Source organism: Macrosteles quadrilineatus, unplaced genomic scaffold, assembly GCF_028750875.1.
Source record: "Macrosteles quadrilineatus isolate MER2022 unplaced genomic scaffold, UCM_ALF_1.0 Scaffold_11__1_contigs__length_5352618, whole genome shotgun sequence".
In the NCBI taxonomy this organism is placed as follows: Eukaryota; Metazoa; Arthropoda; class Insecta; order Hemiptera; family Cicadellidae; genus Macrosteles; species Macrosteles quadrilineatus.
In genome coordinates this window covers 4,723,919-4,749,854 of record NW_026542604.1, presented here as the reverse complement: position 1 = coordinate 4,749,854, position 25,936 = coordinate 4,723,919, and the positions used below count along the sequence as shown (strand labels likewise).

Sequence of the window (25,936 nt, the reverse complement as noted above, 5' to 3'; positions counted from 1 at the left end):
AGATTGAACGATAAACCTGTCCTTGAATTTTGAAACAGTATGGTCCTTTTCCTGGAATATCTTTCTTACTGGCTGAAAAATAAGCAAAAGCCATCGCACTGTTGTATTGTCGAATGAATTTATACAGTTGTGGGCTCTCTTCAAACAAATTTTTAAGTTGTACATTAGTTTTTGGCTGAGGAAGGTTAATAAGTCCGTTATGGCAACATGTCATAAAATGATTATTCGTTAGTTCTTCTCTAAAATGAAGAGCACTACATTGAATGCACTCTTGGTCCAGTAATCCTGCATCATGGATATTTACATTTCTCTCGTCTACCATGGATCTCCTAAAAAGGGGTTGTAACATATCTTGATTAAGTTCGTCATTATCTACTCTTGTTCTTCTACGCGCACTGTCATTCCTATGAACAGCTCCCCGCCTTTGTGGTCTTCCCCTGGCGTTCATATTAATTACAGTACTTATAATGAAAAGAATATATATCCATCAGCAAAACATACCAAAACATCTTGAATCCCTGGTGATTTTATAAAAGTATGATCGAATATGATTACTATACGTTGTATATTCACTGCACTAAAAAAATATTTACTTACGAAGGAATGCAAATACACCATTTTAGAACCAATAACATTTGTAGGTTATTTTAGTTGTATATATTAACTCAACCTTAACCTTAAAATGTGTAGAAATATAAAGAACACGACATCATTTAAAATAAACTTGAACATATGATTTAAAAATAAAAACTAAACAGAAGTTAGATTTAATTTCGACTCTTTCATTATTTATACAGAATATTTATTCTATGTCGTTTATTCCTTTAACACGACAATAACGTAAAAGCATGAAAAATTAAACTTGAGTATATGATTTAAATATAAACAAAGAATGCAGACGTTTTTCCGATTAATCTTCAAGATTTCAGTTTTATTATAGTATACATTTCATAGATGACTGGCTAAAAGTAAACCAAATGCGTGTATTGATCACTGTTTTCAAGATATAGCACGATCAGCTGTATTGAAGTAAACAGAAATCAGCAGTAAATGACTTCTGTTTTAATTTCAAAAGATGTAAACAAATTAAACCCCATGTTGTTTTAATGGGAAAAGTTTTATTCTGTTGCGAATTTATGGTAAAAAAATAAGAAAAATGAATAGTTTTCCCTCAAAATTCACGCCAAGACCTTTAAAATAAGACCCCTCCCATCCTTCTACGGCCATCCAGTCACTCACAATTTCTTTACAAAAATTTGACTTACGGAATTATATATATATAGATTATTAATTAATGGTAGTTGCAACCAAATGTGAAGTGATATAATCTTATAGTAGAAAAGCTAATTAACTCAAAGATTTAGCGGAATTCCTTAAGAGAAAAAGTGATTGCCGTAGTCGTCGGCATGGTAAAATCTAGACTTGGGACCAATTGTCTTAATTGCTATGTTCTATACGTTTTCAACACTTCTTACCTCTGTTCCTTTAACAACCTTCTCCCCTATAGTCGGATTAGTATTTGAACTGCTCCTACCCCCCATTGTAATGATTATAAAATACTTCAATAAATCACATGGATAAAAACTAGCTATGTAGGGAACAAAACAACAACTAATACCTCAATACACTGTACATTGCAAGTACATGACTCAATCTTATCTTGTACCGACTCTTGTCTAATCAATAGAATGACATCACAATTGACTTTTTGGGTCCAAACACTGAACTTATTTGCTTCTCAGTACAGTGGAGCCTCGATAGTTGAACACTTGGACTAAGGGGGTGTCGAACTATACGGAGTATATTGGATATTTAAACAGAGGGAGTGTTACAACTTACATCTCTACTGTGCATTCTTTGGCTTCTTAATGTATAAAATATTTTGTAAATCAACTGCTTTTCCCTTTGAATGTTTAAAATTTTTTTTAATTAATGGGGTGGTTAAAATTGAGTATAAGTAGCCTATTGAGTTTACTAACTATTAGTAACGAAAACAATAAGAAAGCTTTAGTTATCCTACTGACCTCCGTAAACCCATCATCAGCCGCAGTCAACATGTCACGTCATCGCAGTCCGAACTACCTAACAGTTGAACTATCGAGTGTTGAACTATCAAGGTTCTACTGTAACAGTTTTTGTTGCCTTTGTGCTCAAGGTGATGTGGTATATAAATTCAAATACCGTGGACTAAATTAATTTTGTATATGATAAGCATAAACCTATGATTCTCACCTCCCTCTTCATTTCTACCAATACTAGTACAAAATCTACCAAACCTTTTTTAAATCTTGTTCCATATCCATAGACTGTATAAATAAACTAGAGCCTTTCTATTCTTGCCTTATGGTTGTTTGATGAAAAAATTTGCTTCCAAAATTTGGTTATGTGATTAGGATTAAATTAGAAATTAATAAGATTGTTAAATGATTCTGACAAATAATGAGACACTTACATTGCTTGAAAGTGGTAATTTACTCAAACGTTATAAAAAACGTAGGGGCTGAACCACAGGTCTGACGAAAGTGAATATTCAAAAATATATGTTACTATAGCCACCATACCCGTGCTTCGCAACGGGAAGAGAACGCTGAAGAGAATAATTATTATTCCATAGATCTGCTGTATGTAGATAAACTTTTAGTAATTAATCCACTACAAGTATTAGGTAACTTAAAATATTAACTGGCTACTTTCGTTTCCCAGACATAATTTTTTGGGAAAGAAACCATACAAGTTCAATAGGTTTTTATAAAAATTTTTATAAAGTCCATAAGTTAATGAATTATACACTTTAAAAAACCTCCTTATTCACACACAACTATCAAAAATCTATATAATTAATCCGCTACATGAAACTTTGTCGGTTGAACTCCTCCGCCAACCGATTTTATCCATTAACGTCTCATTGGAAAGAGCGTGTCGCGTAGATTTGCAAACTGGCCTTACATTTTTGAAAAAGTCCCTTGGGCTCTGCCCCAGTGGCTTTGAAAGTGCCCATGTTATCCTTATGAAGAACATAATTGTTTACATTTTGATCAGCTGTATAATTTAATTGCTGTTATTTATTTTTCGATTCAAAGTCTTTTAAACTCATCGGAAATTATGATGACTTTTATTTGTTTTTAAATAACTACACTTTTTTTTCAACGCCAGTGGCATTTCACGAGAGAAATGTTTAGTACTTCTTACTTTACAGTACTTCTTTGCAATTGCTCGATTTCGAGCAACGTGTTTACTAGTTATTTATTAAATTAAAAACATAAACATAACTATTAACAATCCTACTTTGACAGTTCTAATTTTATATCACAACTGCTTGGTTGAAATTAGCAATCTGTTGTCATAAATTTAGACAATTAAAAGTGCTGCACCCTGTTGGTACATTTTGTAACCTTTTAATGCTATTGATCATCACAGAATCAAATTGTTTAGTTGAAACAGCTGTTAAGATGCTTTAATTCCATTTAAATATGAGTTCTCATAAGGTTATGGGAAACTCCAGAGCCACTGGGGCGGAGCCCTTTTGACGGATCTGCACCAAACTTCAGACAAACCATCCTTGAATAATGCTTAATAATGCCAGCAGAAAGTTTCACAATCTGTCAAAGCGGTTTCGGAGTCCATAACGTTCAAATATATATACAAACTTCATCTTTTATAAATATAGATACCTAATAGATTTTGTTTAAGATTATTGTAATTTCAACCTGAATTTCAAAATTGCAATAAACTTGTCGTTTTGAAATAAAATTACAAATAGGCCTACTTGGGACACGATTATATTTAAAAATATGTAATTTTCTTACAGTAATCAACGATCTAATAGTTGCAATATTTTTCCAAGTTAAAATGTTGTTTTCTTTAACCGGTAACTAAGTTTTGAAGGCCAACCTTTATTTTTGTAAATCATACGTTTTGTGGCTGAATCGGCCGGCCCACACTAATCAATCCTTAAAGCGATAGTGGCGGCGTATACAATAGCTTAGAGAAGAACAGAGCTAATCGCCAGAGTTCCCTTGCGACCAAACAGCCTTCAAATAAAATATGCACCCAAGTTTGTGAGTGTCATATAAATCCAACCTAAATATTAGTGTTCTGAATAATACACTGACTGACTTAAGCTATATGATACATAAGTACATAGGGTAACCCTTACCTCATCACTGCGTACAATGGTTGCGACTGTGTTGACAATCTCCTTGAACTCATTGCGAGCTTGCACTGAAACAGAAATACAGGTGTTAAACAGCCACTTAGTTGGCAAGTAGCAAACAAACACAGTAGCTACAACAGACAAGAGCTAACACAATCAGCAACATGATGTTATTTAATACACATGAAAGGTAATGTAATTTATCTTTAGATCTAACGCATCTAAATAAATTTGTTTGTTTAATACTGGGACCAAAAAATAATCTTACAGTTTAGGTTAGTTAAATCTACCCTATGTATAGCACAGTGAAAAACTAAGTGAGATCAACACAAAAATTCAATTAAATCTTGCTATAACACAACAAAATTTGTGTTTTATCCATGAATTAAAAAAAAATCCTGTTCCATCCTGATATATCTTTTTCACATTTCATGATACAATAGCTCTAAACCCTAATATATCTACCCTAATTATTTTACCTAAGTTTTCGGGTTCGCTTATCAGAAAAGCTGTAAAAATATAAATCAGGCGTCAAAGCGTAAAGTCCCGTTTCATCCCGCATTTCTTTATTCCCACACATACTATGAGTGAAAGTTTTCGGGATAAAAACTCTGCATATGGAAACACTGAGTAACATACTTAAAGAATGAAGGATGAAGAAAAGTTTAAAAGAAGTCTAAGAGTGTAATTTAAAAGAAGTCTAAGAGTGAACTGGATTTTATTTGTAGCCAAGCAAATAACTTTTTATACATTTAACATTTTGTGGTTTCTGAAGAACTTTCAGGGCCCTAGTATTCTTAAACGTTTCAAACTGCACCTTTAATAGTAGGCCAGCTTTAAATTGGAAAATACTTGAGTATTTTACATGGATCTACAGATCGATTCCCTGATGCGCAAGGCCTTCCCTAAGCAGGCTTCGTCAAACTGGTCGCTTATTATTCTATAAATACATCTTTATTTTACCATCTTTTTATTTTGTACAACTGGCATTTTTATTGAAGAATCTTACACGCTTTTAAAGAAAAATGGTCCAAACCTCTTGGGAATTTTGTGGATTTCCTTTCCGCTCACAAGTCCAAGACGCTAACCTCCCCAAGTTGGGATTTTTGTAGCTTCCTGGTTTATCACATTTTTACATTTCTCCAATGTTAAAGGCAAGACGTTGTTTCAAGATGAGATTAGTATTTTTTTCTCACAACGGAAATAATTTGGAGGTGTGTATTGGCTTACGGATCAATATCAACAAGACAAAATATTCACTGCAACAGGAATAATGCTATAGAGGTAAAAGAAAAGGTGTTGGCCAAAAGGCTCATGACTTGGTTGATGCAACAAAGAATAAAAGTAGGCTACGCAACATTAAATTAAATGGAGATGGCCATATAAAGCAGCCTTTAACCAGAAAAATAAATGCATCTGGGAGCGTTTTTTTGTTTGTGGCGACAAATACGCTCAGCATGTTACGTATCTTACGGCACTGGCCACACTAGGCGACAAGTCGCTCCCTCACACACCCAATTCCTACACTGTTTTCAGCTTTAGTCTAGCAATGGTAAAGTATGGCAAATGAAATATAGAGTAAAAACTGCCTACCAACATTTTCATCGATGAAATAAGCATGCGGAAATGAAATGTATCCTTTAAGGATTAAGTTAGCTTATCTTCCCTTCTGTCCGAATAGGAATGCAAAACATGTTTTAAGGAATTCACTCTATACATATGTGGTTCCTCTTCCTTTTTGATATCCAATAGGCTTAAATATATTTAATATTTTAGCTACGACAGTTCTTTAAAGTAGCTGTTTCAGTTCAGTTCTCAGAATTGAAAAGTTTCACATAACAGCATTGTTTACTTCCATAACAACTTTAACAACATAGTTTTACTCAAAACAAAACGAGTACCGTAACGGACCAATGAGGTTTAAGGAATGAGGGAGAAGAAGTAAAATTGTAATGATTCAAACTTCAACTAATCAGCTGTTCAGACCAATTTAATTGTTGATTGGTGCAATTAGTGTTTGGTAGGTACAATGTTTGTTGCATCACTGTCGGTGGTGAGGTTAAATAGGGCCTAACCAAAAACATAGGCTAACCTTTCTTAGAAGTTATGAGTAGTGATTTTTAGTAATTAAAACACTGTCATAGGTAAAGTAGTGTACGCAACCCGCGTACATAGTGTTAAAGACACTCGCCAAGGCTCGTACCTTAAATTTTCTACTAGTGTTGTTAACACTATCCCTACGCAATTGTTGTGTTTAAACTACTGTAACACTAGCCTACTATCGTGATGAAGGGATTTTGTTCGCCAACCGATAAATTGTGTTTGTTGAACGTGAAATCACTACCTTTTTCTGGTTGAATACTTAAGAAAAGAGTTCAATTTTGGCAATCCTTCACTAATGAGACGATGTTGAATATAACCGATAGGCGACAATATAACAAAATAACGCTGAAAGGTAAATACCAAAACTCTATTTACTGGTACGATAAAAAAGTAAACTGAAATGTTGAAATTACCTAGTTTGGTCACCTACAGCGACCAGGTCACTAGATAACTTAAATAGTCGCTAAGTGTGGCCGTAGCGTAAAAATTAATCAATTTTTCCACCACGCCTAACTTAGATAGTTTTTTTCTAAGTCCAGTCAGTAAGAGCCTCAGTGTAGTTAAGCTAGCGATTGATTATTGCGCCTCCTTACAAAAGTTTCTTGCGGAGTAAAAAGTTGTTGTGCTTAAAACTCAACCTTTGACAACTCAGTAACACTACCAAAATAAAATGCAGTTAGTGGAACACACACTAACAATGAAACAGAACAAAACATAAACATGAAATGGAATGAAAATTGATAGCCTACTTTAAAGGCGATAAGTTACCAACAGGAAAAAAGTTTCATTATAGAAGCTATATAGGCTACTACTTATACACCAAGATATTTTTTGGGTACCTAACCTAACCCGGTGTGGGTCATGCACACATCTTTAAAGGTTGCAAGTTAGACCAATGGTTTGACTAAAAGAACGATTGATTATGGGCCCATCTCTCTGCAATTAATCAAGAGGGTTAAAGAACCTACAATGTTTCAGACTGTTCATGTTCAGATTGTCCAGCGTTTTTTGTTTACTGATTTCTTGCAAATCTATGTTAAGGTTATGTCATATGTCATATAATGAAGTACGTTAGCCTAGATTTTCTTTGGTTTAAGGTGTATTAAGTTAATTTTGTTTTGCTTGATCACCCAAATCAATGGAAACATTTTATGTTTAGCCTACTTTAAATATAGTACTATGCACTATAAATGTAGGTCTTACATAGGCCCTACAAGCTAGTGAAGGACACTAGGTTATTTAGGCTGGGTGGAATATTGTGTTATTGGGATAGGCTATAACGTAGAGATAAGGACATTTTTGACTCAGTTGACTGGTTAAGTCGTCAAGGGACTAGATTAATACAACTAACTCCTTACTATAACTAACTTTGGTGATAAATAAAAAGGGAACTAGGTCTATTGCATGTTTTGAGGTTACATCTATGAATTCTTAAAGAAATGTTACAAAAGATTACCTCTTGTGTCTGGATTGGTGAGTATAGGTTTGAAATGCTTGACGAGGTCATGATTGGTCACTTTTCCACCTTTTAATAACATAAAATCGCGAACTGCTTCTAATGTCAACTCATTAGAAGACATTTTCACAACACGAAACAAAGTAAATAAATCCAAATCCTACTAAATTTAATTGACTTCACCCAACAGCTGAGTTTAGTAAGCTTAAGCTATCAGTTTCACTCCACAGGTGTAGTGGAGTGAAACAAACTGGATCGATTGAGTTCGTTCGATGTTCCGTAAATCCTTCCTCATTGTCAGAGTGGCTGAAATCATATTAATGCTACAGGTGTTTTAAGCGATTTACCAACCAGGGAATAATAGGATATAAGGTCTAAGGTTTCATGGTAAAACCTAGATCGGGGACCGGTTTACTGTTTCATTTGGAATTCCCCAAAGGCCAAAAACACCATCCGTTCAAGTTCATATATGTGTCCTTTGTATAACATTTGCATCAGCAATATGACACGTACTATTACCATTGACTTTATAGGTACTTACTTACTTGTTTACAGTATTACACTATTACTTAGAACTACATTTTTACATTATTTTGGGCTGTATCATTATGTTTAGAGTTACAAGGACCATAATATACTAAATTTTAATAAAAAAAACAGGCGATCCATTTTAGTTTTATGTTTTATCCAATTGCTCCGTTATTATATGAGTTTTATGGAAAAATTACAAAAATTGCAATCTCTTTCGAACTATATTTTTACAGCAATGGCGGTTGACTTATATCATTTTTTGTTCAGTTAAAAGGACTACCTATAAGGTATAAATTGTGATAAAAATTTGGACAGTTTTTTGTTTTTTTTGCAAAATAAACTTTTTACGGAGAAATCACCATAAATAAAAATTTCAAAAAGATGTATAAAACCCTTGAGATGCCATACATATTGTAGGTACCCAACCCACATAGATACTAAATGTCATCAAGATTTGAGCACAGGTGCCATCTGTGTATATGTGTAAATACACATATACAGAAAAACACACTAACACAGACATCACTTCTATAACCACTTATTTAGATTCAGTGGGACCCAAAACGGATATTTCCACTCAAATCTCAAACTCAATTTTGTTGATGAAAAAAATCCTTTTTTTCATATACTATGTATAAGGGGGGAATTAAGTTAGCCGATTTTGATTAAATGTCATACAAACGTGTTTCAAACCTATGTTTATTCGAACGGGTTCTCGCTCGAAGCAGAATGATATAGGATTACAACACTTGGTTTTAATGGGGTAAAAAAGGAGTTTCTCCATTTTTGACCATCAAAACATAAACTTTTGCAATTGTTTTCCAAACCATTTTCATTTTGTAGACCTTCAAGACCAAATAATTAGGTATATTGAAGCGTTCGTTTTTGCATGCTCGACGATTGAGGAGAACATTCCATTCCAATAGGTTCCTACCTGATAAATTAAAATTGCCATGTTATTCTTATGGAGAGTAAATAAGTAAACAGTTACAGTTTGCTTGTTTATAGATGTATTGGGATCATATTGACAAATAAATTTATTTCGCACTAAGATATTAACATTTTATTAAAACCCCACTGTATAAGTATCCATATGGTATAATCCTAAATACTCATTAGACCTGATGTTATTTAAATAAGGACTAACATGTGACATTGATATTTTAGTGAAAAATCAATCAGGCAAATAATAGTTCGCTAAGTTTGCAGGTTTGCTGCTACAGGGAAGGTAATAAGGTGTGTTTTATGTGTGAAATATTTATAGCTCAGTATAAAATAAACTAATTTGCCAAATTTGATTTTAAAAAATACCATAAACTAGCATAAGATTAGCATTATTATTCTCCTTAAGAATTACGTAGAAATTTTAAATTTACAGTTTGATTTACATTTAAGTCGTAATATACTATTCATTAATTTTAGGAAGGCTTTAGCTTACATTCTGTCATTTATATTATTTTATATTTCTGGTCTTCGCATTTTAGTATTCTTAACTAGCCAAACAAAAGAGGACCTGTACTTTTACATTTTACAATACTATACGGCTACAACAATACCACATTTATTTCGGATATTCACTCAGCCCTGTGAAATTAGTAGTTCATTAAAAGCATGGAAGTAATCGATCAGCTGTAAATGGACTGACTAATGAGTGTGGGAAACAGTTTCTGTGTGGTCAGCTGTTGGGCAGGTGTGCCAACTATTAAACAAAACATCCACAAGTGTAACTCGTTGTTTTTTTATATCATTGTTGTTGAGGCGTTTTATCTTGATTATGATATTAACTGATAATATCATTAATCGAGGTAACAATTAATTAAAAGGTCGCCGGTTCGATCCTGAGAAAAGTCAGTAGCTTTTTGATGGTTCGAAACTGGACCCAACTGTTCCTGATCATTGGGCTTTAAATAAATTATCCTGGCTAATGAAACAGCTAATCTTAGTCAGTAACAAAGCTACACAGATCATCTCACATCATTCTACACTCATCCTTCACTCGTATTTGGGTTAAAATACGCACCTAGGTGGCGTCCCCATCTCAATTATTGATAATTGGTAATTGGTAAACACCAACATAATTAACATTACTTATGTTATTATGGGTACTTAGAGTACCCATATTACGAATAATATTTTTTCGAGGGAGTAAAGAATTTATTAGTAAATACCCCCGCCGCAGCAAACCTGCAGACTAAGCGAATGTCTCATTAGAAATATAACATTTATTCCCTACTAGCTGTTGTACCGGTGATTTGCAACGGGAAGAGGACACAAAATAGAAATTTTTTTGTCTTTACATTTGTTGTTTAAAATAGTTACACCCTGTTGGTAAACCTTATAACTTGTTAATGCCATTTAATACCATAGAACGATAGAACCAACTTGTGTATTTGAAACAGCTGACGAAACTATTTTATTCCTTTTAAATATGATTACTCATAAGGTTAACATGGGAAACTCCAGAGAGTGCGTCTATATGTTAATTGGGAATGTGAGCTATCATCACACCAAATTTCAACCCAATCCGACCAGTATTTTTCGCGTTTACTTGTCACAAACATACATACATCCAAACTTTCTCATTTATAATATTAGTAGGATTTAAATTAAATTAGATTAACGAGTACTTAGGTTTGCTGCAACAGGGAGGGTAAACAGGTGTTAGCGAATTTCCCATATAGGGAATAAGCTATTACCGTAGTACTCATGGTAAGACCTGGACGCGGGACCGATTTTTTTTTTCGTTTTGAGGTCCCTAGAGGCCAAAAACACCATCCGTTCAAATTCATATATATATATATATATATATATATTTATGTGTGTGTGTGTCCGTCAGCACGATAACTCGAGCAAAAATGATCCGATTTTGATGAAATTTGGTACAAACGTGTAAACCTACGTTTATTCGAACGAGTTCGCGATCCAGCATGATCGGATCATGGGAACGGGGGTTTACGGGGGGTTTTATGGGGTAAAAATAGGATTTTCCCATTTTTTACCCAAAAATCATAAAATTTAGCAATTTCTTTCCAAACCATTTTATGAGCTTAAAAAAACAAATAATTTAGTATATTGAAGCGTTATTATGCGACTAATGGTTACGGAGAAAATTCCAAAAAATTGTAAATTTAAAATTCCCATGTTATTCTTATGGAGAATAAGTAAACTGTTGTAGTTTGCTTGTTTATGAACATATTTTGATCAAATTTGGAACATGTTTTTATTTCTTACTAACTATTAACATTTTACAAAAAAAACAGTTTTACCCTCCCTGATGCAGCAAACCTAAGTACTTGTTAAACTAATTCTATTTAAATCGGGAATAAATGTTATATTTTTAAGTAGACATTTCAGTGTAAATCCAATCAGTCAAATGGAAATTCGCTTAGTCTGCAGGTTTGCTGCGGCGGGGTATTTTTTTTTTTAATGTTAATAGTTTAGTATGAAATGAACGCATTTCCCAAATTTGATCAAAATATGATCATATACAAGCAAAATTTCAACAGTTTACTAATTCTCCATAAGAATAACATGGGAATTTTAAATTTACAGTTTTTTGGAATTTTCTCAGTAACCATTAGACTCATAATAACGCTTCAATATACTAAATTATTTGTTTTTTAAGCTCTACAAAACAATTTGGAAAAAAATTCTAAATTTTTAAGTTTTTAGGGTCAAAAATGGGAAAAACCAATTTTTGCCCCATAAGCCCCTGTTCCCATAGTCCGATCATGATGGTTCGCGAACGTTTGTACCAATTTTCATCAAAATCTGATGATTTTTGCTCGAGTTATCGCGCTAACAGACAAATATATAAATATATACAGTAGAACTCCGATTATCCGAATCAATAGGGACCAGACCCCATTCGGATAATCAAAAAATCGGATAGTTGGAGTTTTACCGAAGTTCCGGGAATTTTAAAGAAAATCCTCATTTTTGGTACTAAGTGAACTTTTAATTAATAATAATTTAAATCAGAACATTTTTACAGTTTACAATGCTCATAGTACAAGTGTTCTATACATGTTATTAAGTCAATAGTGTTCCATCAAAGTCCAAAATTGGCTAAATGTGTTCAATAACAATTCTTTGATATTTTGCAAAACTTATTACTGTAGCTTTATGTTTTTAAAATTGTTGAAATAAGCGATTCGGATAATTGGAGATTCGGTTAATTGGAGTTCGGATTATTGGAGTTCTACATATATATATGAATTTGAACGGATGGTGTTTTTGGTCTCTATGGACCTCAAAACGAAAAAATAAATCAGTCCCGGGTCCAGGTCTTACCATGAGTACTACGGTAATAGCTTATTCCCTATAGGGGAAATTCGCTAAATAAAGACACATGTCTTATAAAAAGGTTGTTGGCACAGGAAATATATACACATCAAATATTGAATAATTATGACTACCATTTGAGATTGATGATTAATTTTGATGTAAATTATCTTTCATTATGCGTGTAGTTAATTAACTTCTCAATTTTTTATGTCAATAGTTAAAAAAAGTCACAAATCACAGCACACAAATTATTACAATAATCAATCAGTGTTGTTAATCATCCAGGTTAACAAATGAGAAACAAACCAACGAACGAAGATATGTATGTGCTCTTATAAAACTAACTTACTTTTAAGTAAACCAAATAATTTTTAATGCATTCCATTTATAAATATCCACAAAACAACATAGGTAAAAGTCAGTATATCAGTCATTAACTCGCGTAGAAACTTAAACACGCATAGTTTCACATAAGTTTTATTCAGACAGATTTCTCCGATGACAAATTTAGCACGATCCCAGCAACACAAATCTCACACGAAAGTGCATTTCTCACATTTTCCGTGGTATCGGCGAGTAGGCCGCGACCAGCCTATCTTATCTGGAGACTCGAGCCCTGCAAGGAGCGTTGCTTGTAGCTGTTAAATCAGCCGCCATGTTCAATCAGCACATAAATAGCGGCAACATCCATTCCTTACCTTCAGGGAATGTGGCGGGCATCTTCCATTCATGGTTGACATTGGTTCCCAACTTTTCCTGGGCGTTGCAGCGAAATAGAGTAGTGTTTAATGTGTGAGATGAGTGAGATTGGTCGATAAGTTGGGTATTTTTGTACTTGTACAGGTAAAAAGTTGATTAGTTTTTTTAACAATGATCTCTACTTCACGAGCATCCAACCAACACGTGGAACCTTGAGTTTTTGAAAGGTTCTGTTAAAATTTTTCCAATACCCTTGTACTTTCTTTTTCTGTTGTGAAATTATTTCTATTCTCCAATCTTTAATTCTTTATCCTCCATATTCATGTGGCAGGTTAGGTGTTTGTGTATTGTAGACTTTGGAACATAAACACCACGCAGAGTTGGATGGATATATGCCGCGAGGGACCTGAAGTGACCACCGCGCGGAGTCGGGATAAGCCCTACTGAAACATCCCCTCCCACTTCTTCCAAGAGCCAAAGTGCACAACAAAGGGCATTGTCTCATCGGACAATACGACTATGACAGTAAACAGTGTATCCATGTTGCAGATGGAGTGATAGTGATAACACAGTGGCTAACACCTGCAGCCCGACCGGAAGTCTTCGGGTGATCAACCTGCTACAAAGACATCGCAACGCCATTTCCGGCAGCGTCATTCTCAGCTGAGATTGTGGACATCTGGGTCACGTGACGGACATGACGCATCACGCTGCAAGGTCCGAGATGATAGATAACGTGAGCAAGTGCACGCTGCATCGCACGAGATAATCGTCTAATTTAATACTCTGCCAGTGACACCATGGTTTATGGTGGAGCGGCAATAAAGCTTTGTAAAACAATTTAATTGTGCATGCAAACAATTCTGCGAAGGATGCTCGCGTCGTAAATGAGCGGGGGTTACCCAGGGTTATATTCAAGGATGGTTTATCACATTTGCACCGAGTACTTTGGTGGATGAATGTGAAAATAATGTTTGTCATGTTACCTTGGTCTATTTGAGAAATATTTAAGGGGTATGCTTTTATGAATGGAATGGGGGGTATATAAATTTCACTTTCCAAATTCGTGCTGAAGAAAAAGTCCAATATATAGACATTGGAGATACTGTTTGTATCGAGCTGTTTTTTTTTAACCTGAATAGATAAAGGCACTGGATTAGAACAAGGACTGGGGATAGGGAACCTGTAAAGTAGGACAAACATGTAGGCCTAATAAAGAACAGCCTAATGAAGGTAATTTTTCAAAAGACTGAGCAATTGAAGACCTTCAGATATTCATTCCAGTTGATCTATTTAACTTTTACGTGTCCTTTCGTGACTCCTCAACTCTTGAAAAACTTAAGCTCACCAGCAACAACCAAGGAAATTTTAAAAGAGTATCTGCATGATCAAACACCTTCCCTCAGATGCGTGGGTTTGGTTAAGTTTGATATCCTTCCACAAACGCCTAAGCTATCATCACCAGACTCAAGTCAGGAATGTAAGTTGGACCCGACAATTTATTCTGGCCGCCGACAATAAAGTTCTGACAAAAACCGAGTGTCGGTCCGCACCTAATTATTCACCAAACGGTCTCTCGCTCATTTGTAACAGCTGATTTAGAGACGTCGGTTTAAAAGCCTCGGTTGATGGCGCTGCGGACATGATAATGCGATTAGTATTACGACCCTACCCCGTCATTTCCGACCCGGTTTGTATTGTTCTTTCTATTGTCTTAGGTAGATCAGATCTCCACTAAATTGTCGGTAGACAACTTGTTCATTTAGACCAGTGCTGTTTTGGTAACAGCTATTGAGTTATTCGTAAAAAAATTTCATGGATAACGCTTGCTTGTCTATACTAATCCTACTATTGATACTATTGGAGGTTGATTCTAATCAAGATACATTTTCCTCAAAACATTTTGGACATTCTATTATATTATAGGTACACACTTACCGGTTCTTTTTCGTATAGCAAGAAAGATTTATTAACATCCATCGTATCATAAATTAGGTCTAATAGATCATGACGTACTTATTCATCACAAGTATTTGAAGAGATGTTCATGTACCGGCGATCCATTCGGAATTCAATCGATATACCATTCATCTACTTCTAACATGTAACATGGACCAAACGGAGTGTTTTTATTGGCTGTTATCCCCCAGATACCACCAATGGCCGCTCGCCTCCATATCTGAAACACGGTCTATTATGTTCTCGGCTCACGCGACTTTATGTCATCTAATTATACGAAAACTCGCTCTTATCAATACAAGGCCAGCTATCTGCTCATAAAACGCTACACCTGATATTTCCATTCAGAATCTATTAAGGCTGTTCACTCGGTAACTCGATTTACATAAATATGTAGATGTTCAAACACAGAGGAATGAGGTAGTTTCTCGTCAGATGGAGGTAGTGAGTTTGAGGTAGAGGAACATTGGGGTTGGTAGATGTTGGAACACAGATGAATGAGGTAGTTTCTCGTCTGATGGAGGCAGTGAGTTTGAGGTAGAGGAACATTGCGGTTGGTTTGTAGATGTTGGGACACGGAGGAATGAGGTAGTTTCTCGTTGGATGGAGGCAGTGAGTTTGAGGTAGAGGAACATTGGGGTTGGTAGATGTTGGAACACAGAGGAATGAGGTAGTTTCTCATCAGATGGAGGCAGTGAGTTTGAGGTAGAGGAACATTGCGGTTGGTTTGTAGATGTTGGGACACGGAGGAATGAGGTAGTTTCTCGTTGGATGGAGGCAGTGAGTATGAGGTAGAGGAACATTGAGGTTGGTAGATGTTGGGACACAGAGGAATGAGGTAGTTTCTCGTCAGATGGAGGTAGTGAGTTTGAGGTAGAGGAACATTGCGGTTGGTTTGTAGATGTTGGGACACGGAGGAATGACGTAGTTTCTCGTTGGATGGAGGCAGTGAGTTTGAGGTAGAGGAGGATTGGGGTTGGTAAATGTTGGGACATGGAGGAATGAGGTAGTTTCTTGTTGGATGGAGGCAGTGAGTTTGAGGTAGAGGAACATTGCGGTTGGTTTGTAGATGTTGGGACACGGAGGAATGACGTAGTTTCTCGTTGGATGGAGGCAGTGAGTTTGAGGTAGAGGAGGATTGGGGTTGGTAGATGTTGGGACATGGAGGAATGAGGTAGTTTCTCGTTGGATGGAGGTAGTGAGTTTGAGGTAGAGGAACATTGCGGTTGGTTTGGATGTTGGGACACGGAGGAATGACGTAGTTTCTCGTTGGATGGAGGTAGTGAGTTTGAGGTAGAGGAGGATTGGGGTTGGTAGATGTTGGGACATGGAGGAATGAGGTAGTTTCTCGTTGGATGGAGGTAGTGAGTTTGAGGTAGAGGAACATTGCGGTTGGTTTGTAGATGTTGGGACACGGAGGAATGACGTAGTTTCTCGTTGGATGGAGGCAGTGAGTTTGAGGTAGAGGAGGATTGGGGTTGGTAGATGTTGGGACATGGAGGAATGAGGTAGTTTCTTGTTGGATGGAGGCAGTGAGTTTAAGGTAGAGGAACATTGCGGTTGGTTTGTAGATGTTGGGACACGGAGGAATGACGTAGTTTCTCGTTGGATGGAGGCAGTGAGTTTGAGGTAGAGGAGGATTGGGGTTGGTAGATGTTGGGACATGGAGGAATGAGGTAGTTTCTCGTTGGATGGAGGTAGTGAGTTTGAGGTAGAGGAACATTGCGGTTGGTTTGGATGTTGGGACACGGAGGAATGACGTAGTTTCTCGTTGGATGGAGGTAGTGAGTTTGAGGTAGAGGAGGATTGGGGTTGGTAGATGTTGGGACATGGAGGAATGAGGTAGTTTCTTGTTGGATGGAGGTAGTGAGTTTGAAGTAGAGGAGGATTGGGGTCGGTAGATGTTGGGACACAGAGGAATGAGGTAGTTTCTCGTTGGATGGAGGTAGTGAGTTTGAGGTAGAGGAACATTGAGGTTGGTAGATGTTGGGACACAGAGGAATGAGGTAGTTTCTCGTTGGATGGAGGTAGTGAGTTTGAGGTAGAGGAACATTGGGATCGGTAGATGTTGGGACACGGAGGAATGAGGTAGTTTCTCGTTGGATGGAGGTAGTGAGTTTGAGGTAGAGGAACATTGGGATCGGTAGATGTTGGAACACGGAGGAATGAGGTAGTTTCTTGTTGGATGGAGGTAGTGAGTTTGAGGTAGAGGAACATTTAGGTTGGTAGATGTTGGGACACAGAGGAATGAGGTAGTTTCTTGTTGGATGGAGGTAGTGAGTTTGAAGTAGAGGAGGATTGGGGTCGGTAGATGTTGGGACACAGAGGAATGAGGTAGTTTCTCGTTGGATGGAGGTAGTGAGTTTGAGGTAGAGGAACATTGGGGTTGGTAGATGTTGGGACACAGAGGAATGAGTTAGTTTCTTGTTGGATGGAAGTAGTGAGTTTGAGGTAGAGGAACATTTAGGTTGGTAGATGTTGGGACACAGAGGAATGAGTTAGTTTCTTGTTGGATGGAAGTAGTGAGTTTGAGGTAGAGGAACATTGGGATCGGTAGATGTTGGGACACAGAGGAATGAGGTAGTTTCTCGTTTGATGGAGGTAGTGAGTTTGAGGTAGAGGAACATTGGGATCGGTAGATGTTGGGACACAGAGGAATGAGGTAGTTTCTCGTCAGATGGATTCAGTGAGTATGAGGTAGAGGAACATTGAGGTTGGTAGATGTTGGGACACAAAGGAATGAGTTAGTTTCTCGTCAGATGGATTCAGTGAGTATGAGGTAGAGGAACATTGAGGTTGGTAGATGTTGGGACACAGAGGAATGAGGTAGTTTCTTGTTGGATGGATTCAGTGAGTTTGAGGTAGAGGAACATTGAGGTTGGTAGATGTTGGGACACAGAGGAATGAGGTAGTTTCTCGTCAGATGGATTCAGTGAGTATGAGGTAGAGGAACATTGAGGTTGGTAGATGTTGGGACACAGAGGAATGAGGTAGTTTCTCGTCAGATGGATTCAGTGAGTTTGAGGTAGAGGAACATTGAGGTTGGTAGATGTTGGGACACAGAGGAATGAGGTAGTTTCTCGTCAGATGGATTCAGTGAGTATGAGGTAGAGGAACATTGAGGTTGGTAGATGTTGGGACACAGAGGAATGAGGTAGTTTCTCGTCAGATGGATTCAGTGAGTATGAGGTAGAGGAACATTGAGGTTGGTAGATGTTGGGACACAGAGGAATGAGGTAGTTTCTCGTCAGATGGATTCAGTGAGTATGAGGTAGAGGAACATTGAGGTTGGTAGATGTTGGAACACAGAGGAATGAGGTAGTTTCTCGTCAGATGGATTCAGTGAGTTTGAGGTAGAGGAACATTGGGATCGGTAGATGTTGGGACACAGAGGAATGAGGTAGTTTCTCGTCAGATGGATTCAGTGAGTTTGAGGTAGAGGAACATTGGGATCGGTAGATGTTGGAACACAGAGGAATGAGGTAGTTTCTCGTCAGATGGATTCAGTGAGTTTGAGGTAGAGGAACATTGGGATCGGTAGATGTTGGAACACAGAGGAATGAGGTAGTTTCTCGTCAGATGGATTCAGTGAGTTTGAGGTAGAGGAACATTGGGATCGGTAGATGTTGGGACACAGAGGAATGAGGTAGTTTCTCGTCAGATGGATTCAGTGAGTATGAGGTAGAGGAACATTGAGGTTGGTAGAAGTTTGGGACACAGAGGAATGAGGTAGTTTCTCGTCAGATGGATTCAGTGAGTTTGAGGTAGAGGAACATTGAGGTTGGTAGATGTTGGGACACAGAGGAATGAGGTAGTTTCTCGTCAGATGGATTCAGTGAGTATGAGGTAGAGGAACATTGAGGTTGGTAGATGTTGGGACACAGAGGAATGAGGTAGTTTCTCGTCAGATGGATTCAGTGAGTATGAGGTAGAGGAACATTGAGGTTGGTAGATGTTGGGACACAGAGGAATGAGGTAGTTTCTCGTCAGATGGATTCAGTGAGTATGAGGTAGAGGAACATTGAGGTTGGTAGATGTTGGAACACAGAGGAATGAGGTAGTTTCTCGTCAGATGGATTCAGTGAGTATGAGGTAGAGGAACATTGAGGTTGGTAGATGTTGGAACACAGAGGAATGAGGTAGTTTCTCGTCAGATGGATTCAGTGAGTATGAGGTAGAGGAACATTGAGGTTGGTAGATGTTGGAACACAGAGGAATGAGGTAGTTTCTCGTCAGATGGATTCAGTGAGTATGAGGTAGAGGAACATTGAGGTTGGTAGATGTTGGGACACAAAGGAATGAGTTAGTTTGTCGTTGGATGGAAGTAGTGATTTTGAGGTAGAGGAACTCTTTTTGTGGAGTTTATGTAAAAAGAAGGAGAATTCAATGAATTAGTCAATTAACGAAAGCTCAGTAATGGTTATGGCATTTATCAGAAGATGGTACATGCTATGTTCTCATCCAATAACGACGCTATAAAATCGTATAATTCATTAAGCTACACCGATTGCGGTCTTATCGCCCAACAATACCCTCTCTTCATGTGTTCGTCTTCATAGTTAAGATAGCATTTTTTCTCACGAGTCTTCGTCTCTTGCATCGATGTTTATAGTCTAGTCTTAGGACGGTTCTAGACTAAAGTCTCATAAGGGGCAATGGTTTTTCATAATACAGTGTGTTTTCTCGTTTCTAAACAGTTTTTTATTAATTAAAATTTATTATTTCAATTAATTGAAGCTATATTCAGTGCCACGATTAGATTTGTGTGACCGGGGGCGTAACCGGGGTCGAGTTAAATAATAAAAATACTTTGGTGAGAGGCAAAATAACTTTTAATCATTATTGAAATATCTATTGGGTATGTTAACGAATTGAGTACCACAAAAATAAAAATACAAAGAGTAATGAAATGAGATATAAAATGGATAATAAAATGATTACAGGCTCCTTTCACATAAGTAAGCAAATGAAATTTATATAAAAAGCTATAATAATTATAATTCTTGCTGACACGTTCTAATATCAGTACAGGAATTTAATGGTAACTATTTTTATTCAAATAAATGATAAATGAAATCAATTATGATAAAAAATGATTAGGATTAACATCAATCACTCACTGACTTAAAAACGTTAGCTAATCTGAACAATCCCACAATTTTAAAGTGTGAATATTAATATAGTAGTCGCCTTACCAAAAAAACTGGTGACAGGCGAAGTACCCCCTGGAACAGTCTGGGGCCAAGTCTTCCTTTCGGTCAACTCCAACCTCAGTCCCTCCAAGGTACAATTGCTGAGTCTACGGATTTTATGGGTCGATCGATTGAGTAGGGTACGTGTCATCAAGAATTCTGTATACTAAATGCCAATTTTCTGACACTGTTATATGAATTGTGAAATCCATTTACCAGGTTTTTTGAAATATAGTCCCAAGATTTAGAAAATAATTTTTGGTGACTACTCGTCACATCAGGAAGAACAAACAAAACTAGTGATTTTGTATAACGTGGACGACTTGCTGACATTTCCTCTGTATTAGCTATAGGCCTATATTTACCATATAAAATAACAAAGATTACAGTGTTTAGTATTTTCCTTATATTCAAGGAGCTACGGATAATCTCGTCGGACTAACAGTATTCCTTTTATCATTTTAGTTAATTTGGCATTGTTTAGTTACAAGGTGAAAGCTTAAAACGCCAAACATGTAAACATACATGATCCTAATTTGAGATGTATGTCTACGAGATATGGTAAGCAAATCCTAATTTTCCTATAAGTAAGTGCTCAGGATCTTGAGTGCATTAAAAATAAGCACAAAAATATAATATAACAAATTTAAAAAATGTACACAGGTCTTATGGGTTGCCTTGTTGGAGACGAAATAACAACGAAATATAAACAGAAAATCAAAACTAATGGAATAAATTCTAATCACATGTTTTATTTACAGCGAGGAGTGGAAATAGAGAAATATTTTAGATATTTTTGGTGGAGTTTTCGACCACTACTAAATATAAATTTTTTAAAATTTTGCTGATCCGTCTCCAAAGAAAAACCTTGATTTTTTCAACACCAGTTTCATTGACGTTCTCTTCTAAACGTAAAAAACACATTAATTTGAAGTAAGGGTAGAAGTGAACTAAGAATTAATCCAGTATTGTAAACAGTCCAATTCAAATAACCAATTTAATACACCGAATTGACATTGCATTTGTCTATTTATATTCAAACGTTCCAGGAAATAGTCACCTAATCTATTTGAGGGCGCCACTTAGACCGAATGACCAACTCTAGTAGGGTGGGCGCCATTTGCTGGCTCCGTCCCCCAAATGAATGGGGTCGAATCTACCCTTTCCGACGAATTGAATGGAAATTGGTGTTATCAATTGGAACAGTAAGTGTGTGTATGCAACGGTAATATATGGACTGCTTCCCTGTCGATACTAACTGCAGTGTGGGAGTTAGCTCTGTCAGAGTTGACAACATATTTATACGCTCATAACTGGTAAAGAAAACATAGAACATCTCTGTCGTATATTGTGATTTTAAATTCTACAAGTGAGATATAAGTAGTTTCTGTAGTAAATCAGAGAGGGTTGTCGATAATTTGAATTAATTTTTATGTTTCATATTACCATGTTGAAACTTAATTCTTAAGAACTATTTATTTACATACAGAATGTCACTTCATAATAATATACAGGAAATTTGTCAATGCACTATTCTAAAACTTAAAAAAACTAAAATGTTACATAAGAAAGAAGATTTTAATATTTTACCACCCAATTTCTATTAAAAATACATTTACAGAATTGAATGTTTTGGTCAGAAACCAGATTTTACATTTTTGTTATTTTTTTGATTGGTTATGTTTTTAAATGATCAGCAATTAAGATATACAATTTTTGTCCAATATGAGGCTTCTAATAGTCTATCGTAGTGGGTTTAGTTCTTAGGTCTTGTATTATACACATTTTATAGTATGTGTAGCGACTCTCTGAAATGGACAAGTTGTTGAATACCCAAATACTCCTTCTTAACAGGCCGTAAAATACCAACACTTGAAATGCCTGAAAGATTGTTTTACAAGAACTTCTCGAGGTTCTTGAACTATAATTCTAACCGAATCTTTTTAAATACTAAAACCTTTTTACCATCCCGTGATGTTTTGTAGTTTGGTAATGTGAGGAAGCCAGTCACGATTTTCGTTTAGTAAGTTTCGAACAAAAAATCCCGGTAAAGTTGTAAAATCAGTCTGATTTTAAATCAAATTCAAATAGTTAGTTTTTTTTTTTTTTTTTTTGAAACTAGTAGATAACGTTATTGGAACTATTGGCATACCAGACTTATCGTACCTACAGATACAGGTAAAGTGAATCATTTTTATAATTCGTTGTTATTCGTCACCAGCATGGCAACCCATTCGGCCCATGATAATTTTTTGGAATTATAAATTCATTTTTGTGCTTAATTTTAAGCCTACGGTATTTCAATTTATAAAGGGTCATAAAGGGACATCTACAGGAAAGCCTATTTCTAACTGTATGCATAGATTTTCCCTGCGATGCACACTACCAGAGAAAAAAGGTATTCAAGAAACATAATTGCATATTGTATATAGATAAAAAACATCTGCTTGGTTTTGCTGAATTTGTGTTCAAAGCTGTCATAGATAGCGTAGTTACATTTTGTGTTTTACAATTGTTAGTTCAATCGTTTGAAAACCTTCGAACTGAGTAAATTGAATAAATGTGGTCACTATTAGGTTATCCATTCATTGTGCAGGACTACTCCAATGTCTTTATTTTCATCAATGAATTAACATTAAGGCCAATTTCGTTCATCAAGTATATACGTCATAAATTAGAACTAACTTTTGATAAAAACCGCCTTTAATTTCGTTAATCCTTCAGAAAACTTCCCGCACGTAAACCTTAAGCATTACCAGGGGATAAAACAAAAACACCTGTTATGCCAAAACTTGGGGGGATGCTCCCTTAGTAGTGGAAGGGGCGAGAAAATTAAAATGGAAACAAATGTAGGTTGTAGGGTGGCGCATGGTCGTAGGTAATTACCCAGTAGGTTCCGCCGGCGCGCCGCCCCCGCCGTCCCCGCCCCGCCCCTCACCACGACGCTTCACTCAGTACCGTGTCCGTAGTGCCCATGTCACACCGGTATGGAGTTCTCGGACGACTGCTGGCCTCCGCCCCTCCACGACGACTATCTTCAACCTCAGGTAACCGTCGGATAGGAGTCCGCAGGACCGCAGTCCTCGCCGTACCACCGCATCACACACCACACACCACGGGAAATATCCGACAGTAAAGTTGTTCAGTTGACAGTTACATAAGTTGTGTTTACATTTAAATTTCAATGTTTAACACCACATACACCACCATTTAATGATCAACACTTGATAAGTTGAATTTATTTCAAATTAATCACTCGTTGTTTATTAACATGTTAAAAGAAGTTAGGTTGTTAAATAACCAAAGTTTAATATCGATATAGATTTTTAGTCGACAGTGACATAAATTGTGTTCACTTCATGACTTTTTTACCATACAAACACCATAACAACACACTACCAAACCACTGTTTAACTCTCTTGAAAAGTTGAATAACTTATTTCATCTTAATCACGTGTTGTGTTAGCTGTTATACAGATGATAGTTTAACAGTGTTCTAGTACTTTATTAGTTGACAGCATCGATGTTTTAGAGTTATATACATCGATGGTTGACAGTGACATAAGTTGTGTTTACATATGTAAATTAAACTTTTATCACCCACCACATACAGATAACTTACTTGATTAGTTGAATTGTTTATTTAAACTTAATTACCAGCTGTTTAATTACCTGTTAAGTACACATCCGACAGTTTAATAACAACATTTCGGTAATTATTATTAGTCGACAGTGACATACTAGTTTACATATGTAAATATAATATTTACCACACCACAGATCACCGGTTGAAATATTCTTTTAAACTTAATTACTTGCTATTTAACTAGTTGTTGTATAGCCTACCGTTTAACAACGGGTTAATTGTTTATTAGTCGACAATGACATGGTTCTGTTTACATATGATGTAATTGGAACAGTTTTTGAAGCTAATTAGAATTTATTGCTGTAGATTTAATTTAGGTTTTTATTTTCTTATCATTAAACATAATTGGCTGTATACTTTGTTTCGATTGCGTACACTTAAGTTTTAAGGGATGTAATATTTTTGATAATAATAGTTAAAAACATATCATAGGTTTGTATGTGAATTTGTTTTCTGCGAACTTTAGACAGGCGTGTTTGCATTTGAAGTGTTTAAAAAACAAAAACAAAGACTGTAGTGTATGAAACGTAAACAATTGTAGTTTATATATTTACAAATACGGTTTACAAACTGGATCTGACCATCACGTCACTTTAAATATAATTTTATTTCATCTCTTATCACTTTGGGTTTATATCTCAATGATCCAAGAAAAAAAACCAACTATTTAAACATCTATTAAAATTATATTCAATCTTATGGCCTTAATTTCATCAAGTAATAAGTTTATGAAAAAATCAAATGAAAACACAAAATAATAGTAATTAAAGCCTAATATCTTTTAAAAGTGTTTTCTTTAATTACTATTATTTTCTCTTTTTTATTTTTAACTTTTCAAACTTAACTTTTACTATCACGTCCACAGAAAAAAAAATTGTCACAAAATTGTGTGTGTATACAATAACATTTTCATCATCCCTCCACCATATCTTTCCACCATACTGTATACGCATTTACCCTAAATAGCCGGCAATTCTCGTTAATAGAGTGGTATTATCTTTGAACATGACTAGTCTATTAATAGGCGATATTTTCACCAGATACATAATTGACAGGTTCGATACCTTATCACCAGCTGTTCCACCATTAGTGACGTCAACGGTGGAAAAATGGTTCAACAGGTGTTAGGCGCAATAGACGACTCGCCGCCCGCATCACCAGTACTGTCCGTTATGAGTCCGATTTAAATTTCGGTTGATAACGGTCATTAAGCATATATATGTTTCACCTGGCTCAAAGACGTATACAGATTGGGAAACACTGTTTGCGATAAGAATAAATCATGTATTTTCAATTTCGATGGTTTTGAAGGAAGTTGTTGACGAACACCATCCAAAGACTGTTTGTCTGTTCAAAACCCCGTCATGAATAGTCATAATATTGATAATTTTTTTATATATAAATTTAAATCACGATGTTTTCATTGATATATATTTGTACACGATGGTCAATTTTCCCCCAACAATAATATGTGATTGATGTGTGACAGATGTGTTGATTTGAAAATGTTTTTGTACGTTCAAAAATAAATACATTAAATTATGACAGAATTTAATAAAACTCTTTAATTAGGTACAAAAGAAAGTGACAATTTAAAAATAAGAATTTTAATGCTATTGGTAAAAACAATATAATAATTCTCAAATATCGCCGCACAAATTTGTCAAACCAAGTATACTACCCATCCTTCTATATTATTTTATTACGAAACATTGAAATTCATATGTAGTAAATTGAGCAAAATATATATTACATTTATAATATGATTAAAAAGAAAAAAGGTTGCGTCATGGATGACCAATTATACTAATACAATACGATGATACTATCAAACATTTACAGTAAAATCTTAACTCTTTGTTTACGCATTTGTTTTCAATATTTTTAAATACAAAATTTATTACAAGTCA

General features: G+C 35.8%; 3 protein-coding genes across 4 annotated transcripts in view; 1 reads left to right on the top strand and 2 right to left on the bottom strand.

Annotated features, from left to right (window-relative positions):
• Positions 1 to 7,901, bottom strand: part of LOC129004777 (ankyrin repeat domain-containing protein SOWAHA-like) — a 114,949-nt gene extending 107,048 nt beyond the window's left edge. Inside the window, exons 1-2 of the mRNA XM_054433403.1 lie at positions 7,713 to 7,901; positions 4,157 to 4,221 (exon numbers count right to left, since the gene is read on the bottom strand). Coding sequence (XP_054289378.1) covers positions 4,157 to 4,221; positions 7,713 to 7,836 — 189 coding nt within the window. The 5' untranslated portion in view covers positions 7,837 to 7,901. The remainder of the gene's footprint in view (positions 1 to 4,156; positions 4,222 to 7,712) is intronic.
• Positions 7,902 to 16,726: 8,825 nt separating this feature from the next.
• On the bottom strand, positions 16,727 to 17,569 carry LOC129004776 (uncharacterized). Its single transcript, XM_054433402.1, has one exon. It carries the CDS (start codon positions 17,567 to 17,569, stop codon positions 16,727 to 16,729), a length of 843 nt encoding a protein of 280 aa, XP_054289377.1.
• A 5,787-nt stretch (positions 17,570 to 23,356) lies between these two features.
• LOC129004795 (homeobox protein araucan-like) overlaps positions 23,357 to 25,936 on the top strand; it is a 120,750-nt gene continuing 118,170 nt past the window's right edge. For both annotated transcript variants that reach the window (XR_008491763.1, XM_054433436.1), the window contains exon 1: positions 23,357 to 23,427. Coding sequence is in view for 1 of the 2 variants with exons in the window: in XM_054433436.1 (XP_054289411.1) it covers positions 23,368 to 23,427 (60 nt within the window). In the remaining variant the exon portion in view is untranslated. The remainder of the gene's footprint in view (positions 23,428 to 25,936) is intronic.